This window comes from Brassica oleracea, chromosome C1, assembly GCF_000695525.1.
Source record: "Brassica oleracea var. oleracea cultivar TO1000 chromosome C1, BOL, whole genome shotgun sequence".
Lineage (NCBI taxonomy): Eukaryota > Viridiplantae > Streptophyta > Magnoliopsida > Brassicales > Brassicaceae > Brassica > Brassica oleracea.
Genome location: NC_027748.1, coordinates 16,421,525 through 16,429,023, shown reverse-complemented (window position 1 = coordinate 16,429,023; position 7,499 = coordinate 16,421,525). Strand labels below are relative to the sequence as shown.

The 7,499-nt window shown below is 35.9% G+C and overlaps 1 protein-coding gene across 1 annotated transcript; it reads right to left on the bottom strand.

The window, feature by feature from the left end:
* Window positions 1–461: 461 nt before the first annotated feature.
* On the bottom strand, window positions 462–5,875 carry LOC106325303. Its single transcript, XM_013763345.1, has 11 exons — window positions 5,392–5,875; window positions 4,964–5,033; window positions 4,752–4,879; window positions 4,295–4,642; window positions 3,513–4,222; window positions 2,985–3,298; window positions 2,423–2,901; window positions 2,157–2,314; window positions 1,846–2,006; window positions 1,523–1,680; window positions 462–1,130 (listed from the first exon to the last, which is right to left on the bottom strand). Exons 1-11 carry the CDS (start codon window positions 5,470–5,472, stop codon window positions 915–917), a joined length of 2,823 nt encoding a protein of 940 aa, XP_013618799.1. The 5' UTR covers window positions 5,473–5,875; the 3' UTR covers window positions 462–914.
* Window positions 5,876–7,499: the final 1,624 nt, after the last annotated feature.

The window sequence follows — 7,499 nt, the reverse complement described above, 5'->3', positions numbered from 1 at the left end:
CAAATAGAGTATGAGTGTCCACATAAAAAAAAAGTAGCGAATTGAGATAAGAAGAAAAAAATCTTTGAAAAATATAACGGTTACCTTTTAAATACATTTTTCTGCTTTCGAGATTCTTCTTGATTATATATAAATCTATGTGATTGGAAGATGCATCTGATTCTCTTATATTAACCATAAAATGATACGATTATGAGTTCGTAATATGTTCTCTTTTATGTGGACAACTTTGCTATAAAAAAAGTTTGTGAAAGATTGCTACTTACTACTTTGTTGGGTTCGACACGAAGTTCGCATCAGTTACTACTTTGATGCCACTTAAAATGTTGATGACATGCAACAGACATCTACCAAAATTACCATTAAGCTGCAGTATGACTATATTAAGCAAAAATCTACTCGGCAAGATGACAAAACAGATGAATACATCCTGAGAGAAGCTGAACATGATCACCGCCCCAAAAAAAAAGTGTTTCCCTTCCAATAAAAAGTTTGTAACAAACTGAAACAGGATCAGATGGCACAGAGCAGTGTCTTGTCACAACTCTTATCCAATCTCATAAATGACTATATCTAAGCAAACCTACTACTCTTTCTATAGATATTCTATAGTTAATCTTTCAGTACCCAGAAACCAAAAAGAAGAAAGACCTGAAGAAACAGGACCCTGAGAGTTACTGCAAACTTGTCCTTATCTAGTGTCCCCTCTCCAAATCTTCCTATCCTAATCCATTCAAGGGTGATCAGCCTTGAATGATAGGCCTTACAAAAATTTGCTAATTAATGAGACTACTCTATGGAGGTTCATGAAACCAAAAGGAATTCTAGATCCAAGCCTCTAAGCTTCTTTTCTTAAAACACTAATTCTATTCTTTATAGGACCAGAGCCTATGTACAAAATAGAGTCAACAACACTATGGGCCACGGACTTTTGACGAACTTAGAACATCCCTGGCTACCTCAATCATCTGAATAAGCGCTTCAACATCATGGAAACTAAAGTCGACAACTTTCTTGATTGCGGAGACACAGTCTTTGTGCAAAGTTTCTTCAGAGGTGACAACAGTGACTGCTCCAAGAGCTTGTTGGGATTTTGCCGATGCTTCCATTGCCAGATTCATACTCTCTGTCTGTATCAAATCAAAATAAAATATCAGCTTACGCAACAGAAGGACCTTTGTTGTCCACAGTACACATACCAATTCGGAAAATCATGTATGCAATGAAAGGAGAGTGATATGTTCAACTACGCACACATCAGTCTCTCTCACTGATTCCGTTATGGAACTTGTTCAACTAACAAACTCTAGTTCAATATAAAATTTATCCATGAAAACTCTCGTACAATATAATCCTTAGTGCATCATGTGTTACACTAGAGATATATTTGGACAATATATTTTTTCTCAACCAATTTAATGGACTGGAAAAGTTGAGATTTCAAAAAATCAAACCCAGCTCACTTTTTCATATGCTCCTAATGTATCATTCCAACAATCGATGAATATGGGATATAACTTACAACTTCAAGTAACGGAACAAAACTTTGATGGTTTCTAGCAACAGGGAGAAGAGTTCCAACACCATGGGAAAGCCCTCTTTTTGTTTTAGCAGACTTATCAATCACTCCTTGACGACAAAAGCTATCGACATCAGATGCAGATGATGAGGGTGATTCACCTGAAGTAACAATCATATAAACAGAATATAACTTCACTGAAACTTAACTGAGTATCTTCTCCATATATTTACTTATTTCTCTAGTTTTTGTCAGATATTTACTGAAACACTGAAAAGAGAAAGACAGAAAAGAATCCACTCATAAGTGCAAAATCCAAAATTTACCTTGAGGAGTCATCTGTACCATTTTCTGCAATTCATTCAATTCTCCACTCAGACCTAGACTTCTGCAATACACAACCCTCATGCAAGCCACTTCCACGCATTTATAGGCCAAAGCAGCTGCAGACATTTCTTTCTTTGTTTCATATTGATGGGCACAGCTTCTGTGACAAACAATCAAAGTGTTCAGTGACCACAAAATGCATAAATAATCTAACAGCATTCTGCCAAACACCACCAACACCTAATTGCATTAAATTCCTGAGCAGTTTCCTCCGCTATAAAGAAATGAGCAAGCACAATCATTCACTTACTCTGAAAGTTTTGCAGCAGTATGGTACGCTTCAACATGGCTCATCCTCCCATCTTCCACTTTCTCGGTACTGGACATTTCCATAATCGAAGCTCCAAGTAGAAACTTGAGAGCAGCGTCGAAGTTGACCTCCTTGTATTCATTGTCAAATCCAGAGTTCTGAGTTCATTGAGATAGAAAGACATCTAAATTAATAGCCAACATAATTAGAAGACAGACAGCAGATGGGAACTTCACGCTTCAGACTACATTAGACCAAAACCTGACCTTGAAACAGTCAGCAAGCTTTTTCAGCTTTTCAGCCTCTTGAAGTATATCATTCGCAGACTTGGAGGATCTATCCATAGTCTCATGAGTAATGCCATTGACATTCGTAACCCCAGCTCTATTTTCGAGGAATGTTTTCAGACTTGAGCAAGACAAATCACCAAACTTTCTCGCAGGAGTACTGACAATGCCATGAGCTTTTATGCATAAGGAGCCACTACCAGTTGTTGGTTGAGGTTGGTGGTCAGGTTTGAGTAATCTTTTCTTTGTGACTCGTTCTACATCCGAAGGGTACAAATCATTGTCATGACGCTTTGTTTTCCTCTCTGCTGGAGTACAATCTAGATCTCGTTTACAATGAATCTCTTCTGCTTTTAGATCTCGGGAGAGTTTGTTGCCATCACCGGTCTTGATTTGCTTGGAACTTTCACTTTCTTGATTGTCACCATCCTTTTCCTTCTTGATCTTTATCTGAATACCTACGATAATAAATTATATATTGATAAATAAGAATCCCAAGTGCGTTACAAAAGTACAGTAGCTGTAAAAGGGTAGAACAGACCTGCCGATCGCCCCTTTGCTTTCTGGTCTGTGGATATCTGAGCAGCATTACAAGTTTTGAGCGGCAGCTTTATGTTTTTTATTTTAAGCACCTGTGAGGTGCTTTTCGTAGGCTTTGCAGCATCAACCATGATTTTGCTTGAAACTCCTTGTGGCTTTCTCTCAATCAGATTAGGCAAAGAACCAGAAGTTAAAGATTGGTGGTAGCTTTTATCAGCATTACTAGTCTCAGGACCGTGAACCTTAGCACCATGAGTGGATATAATAGCGTTTGTTGTCTCTTCCTGGCTGATGCGACAATGATTCATCCCAGGCCTACAAAAATATTTCAGGAAGGATGTCAAGGAGATTAAATAATTTGATAACCTGAAGATTTGTACACAAGGTTGAAGGACCAAGTCAAAAGACTTGTGCTATAATGAACAATGAAACTTGATTCAAACTAACCAAAAAGGACTAGTGCTTGAAACAAGAAAGGAGCAAAAGATACAAACTGTATGAGTTGATGATGTAGAAACAGAATACTTACAGCCAGGTTTGCATGCTACACACCCACTTATCAGGCAGCTTATCAGGGTTTTCGCTGAAGGGCAGTAGCCGCCATTTTTTACAGGTATCACATTCGGCCCAACTATCAAGGTCAAGACTAGTGGAGGCAGGTGCAAGCGCAAAATCAACTTTATTTTCAGTATCCTTGGAAGGCATCTTTGATAAAACTTTATCACCAAAGCTACTTTTGCTACTGTTCTGTTTCAACTTTATTGGATATATCTTTTTCTCCTTCTCAGCATGTTTCCCAACAACCTTCATTCTGTTTGACTTAGCAATGGAGACTCTAGGATCACCTTCAACATCCTTTTTAATACCTTTCTGCAAGTTACTTTTTCTTGTAAACCCATCACTAGTAGAATTTATCCCACAAGTTGTGCTCTCCCTGGCTAAGGCACCAGTGGAAGAAACTTTTTGCTTCTTCACCTCACCAATTGATGAAGTCTCATTCAAAGTGGTAGCATTAAAGCAGTCAACCGCTTTCCTTTTCCTCCTTCCACTTGGAGTTTCCCCACAGCCTAAAACATCAGAAAACTTGTTCTGTGTCTGAATAAAAGGAACCTTCCCTGGCTTAGTTACTGGTTCATTGCCTAATAACGTAGATCGCTTCTCCTTATCCTTCAAATTAAGTAGATTCTCAGGAAGAGGGGACATCAGTAGATCCTCTGGGACAGGGATGGCAGTCATTTCCTGTTTCATGAAGTTAACATTAAGTTGGCATTAAAAAGTAGTTTGAACAAAAAGAATGTGACAATGATCTACCTGAAGAATACGGGAGGGAGATTCACTTGTCTTCTCCAGAGATGTATGTGGCAGCATTCTGCTACTATCATCATGGCTGTTTCGGGTTGGGGAATCATCAAGACCAAGATCCTTGCAAACCATCGTGACCTTTTGAGACAAGATTTTAGAACCCATTTTGATCCGAAGTCTAATCGGCTTATGATCAGACGAATCATTGCCTGGTATTCTAGCATCTTCTTTCTTTATGGTAACCTTTCCAGGAGCATGAGGCAAAAGGGAACCTGAAGACTGATTGGTCTTGGAATCCTGAATACTTGCTGGTTTACAAGAAGTAGCAGGTAGTGACTGAAACTTCTGAACAACGTTCTGCGCAAGAAAAGAAAAACAAGTTATTACTACTCATATGTAAACTACTTATAAGCATTGATCCACTAAAAGGTCTAGATTTTATCTTCAAATCCAAATTTTCTCATACCTTCACTGGTAAGTTGTTTGGAAATCTCTGGGCGTTATTATTCTCCATGAAACTCCTTTGACATGGTGGCACCGCAGGAGAACGCTTGTAAGTGGGCAAAAATGATCCATATTTATAGACTTGTGGACCTGACCAATCATATCATTCTATCAAATTACGTCTCACCTCTCAACAATATTTTTCTCACTAAAGCCATTGATAATATTACTTACCAAACATATCCAAGGATCCCAGTTCAAACTTTTTTTGTAAGTCGCCTAGTACATTCTCTATCTTCTTGTCCTTCAATACACAAACCAACAAAGCTTGATTACAACCATGCAGCACATACGTATAGTACGATCAAGAGGCAGCACTCAAAAGAAGTTTAACTAGTGAACATAATATAGTTAACCAGGCACAGAAACAAACGCCAGCATTTGAGATATATCTTATAAAAGCTATATCTAACAGAACTACGATGCATAAGACTTATTAGCCTTATAAACACAGGGTGCTGTTCAAATAATCTTTAACTGTTCCAGTTTAAATCGATAAGCAGAAACCAAAGACGTTCAGCTTTCAAGCTAACACATCATACCAACACACAAAGAAAGAACATTCTTTTAATGAAAACATGTAAAGCAAGAAGAAGGCTCACAATGTAGGAGAGATCAACGTCAAGATCATAAATAGCAGAACAATTAAACTCTCCTTCTTCAAGTTCATAACTTTCTCCCATTCTCAATTAACACCAAACACTAAACTCTGTCGCCTACAAACCGTCTCGAAAATCCAACATTGGCCACACACAACACACACAAACTCAAATCATAAACAGTCAGATTATCCAGTAAAGCCCTCAACTTTTTTCAATCTCCAACACAACGTTCTGAGTTTTTGATTGTTTGCAAACAAACAAACAAAAATAAACGCGTAATTTAATCGCTTAATCCCCGTTATTAAAAACCCGAACCAAACGATCAGACACGTTTGGAACGATTCGATCACTGAGTCGAGTTGGAACCGAGTCGAAAACCGAGAGGCGGCGAAACAAGGTTTTACGAAACGTCCGCCACTTCCTTTGCGTCTCCGAGTTTTTATTGCAAGACAAAGACGCAAACCAGAAGTGTGTTCTTTTTGGAGGGTTCTTCTTTGGTTTAATGATTTTAATCAATTTAATTTAATTTTCTTGTTTCTCAATTTTCTATTTTTCGTTTCTTTTCATTTAAAGCTACACAACTATTTACATCTTGTGCCCTCTTATTTCTAAGAACTTAACGTTCGCAACCTGCCATTTAAGAAATAGACAAGACATCCCCAATTTTCTTAAGCGTATTGTGTTGTTATTAGCCTACTTTTCCTGGGTCTAGAGGCCCATTATATTCGATGTCACCCTTCCCTCGTATCTAAATAAACATTATAACCCGTATTATAACCGTTCAATAGTCTACCGGTTAAAGTTCAAAATTATTTTATTTTTTCATTTTTATCAAATTAAATATAATATATTTTTTGTTAACAGATATTTGTGCTAAATTTAGTTTACAATAGTATTATGAGAAATTGCCACAAATATAATATCAATTTTCATGTTTACACTAATCATTTTTATCCTCATTTTTAATGAATGATAAAAGACACTTATACCCTTAGAGTTAACTAATCTAGACTTAGGGTTTAGAGTTGAGGGGTGGAGTAGGATTTTTAGAATGTGAAATTTAAGATTCTCATAAATATATAAATAAATACTTAAAAATACTAAATTTTTTTTTAAAATAGTTTCAAACATAATTTTCGAGTTTCAAAAAGAAATTTTGAAAAAAATAAAAAAAATTCGAAAAAAAATTTATAAAAATTTCGAATTTGAAAAAAATATGATTCGAAAACATTTAAAAAAAATTATTTTTTTAATTTTTTTAATTTTTTATTTATTTAAATAATAATTTATTATATATATAGATAACAAGGGTATAATAGTCTTTTGTCACTTAATGAATAATGTATTTTTGAAACTGTCCCTTTAGTGGTGGTAAAGATGAAAAATGGTACCATGAAGGTGGTAAACATAAAACTGATATTATTAACTTTTCTTATTTTTATTTTCTGAAAATTATCATAATTATTAACTTTTACTTCTACTAATTATCGTTATAATTTATTGAAAAAAATATTATAGGTAAAAGGTAAGGTAATGAAAATATTTTTTTATGTTTTAATAATCCAATTTCTAATCATATCAACTAAAATACTAAAATATTATAAAACATATATATAGCTATGGTTATCTAGTAGAAAATGAATGATCTCGAGTGGTTAAACTCAACATGGGAAGTCATGGGTTCGAGTGCCGCTGAGAGGTGATTATCTTGAGGGACCTACGGGTCCAATACGGAGAAGCCTGCTAACATGTGGCCACTGGTGGAATTTACATGGGGTGATCACCAGCTCCGGTGGACGGTCATTGGTGTTAAAATCGATATTATATAAATCGAACCAAACTAAAGTAGATATGATATTAATATGGTAGTTAATTTTTATAAACTGAAATATCAAAAAAAAAAAACCAAAATGGAACCGAACTGAACCAAACCGAACTGAAATCCGAATTGAAAAGACCTAACACTATCTCATAATTAGATGCGGAGTGTTTTGGGTTAAAATATTTCCCGTTTATGTTTTCTGTCAAGTAAAACAAATAAGAATAACCCATTGTTGTAGCAACGCAAGAACCTGTTTACTGATCTTCGAAGTTCGAAGCAACTGTTC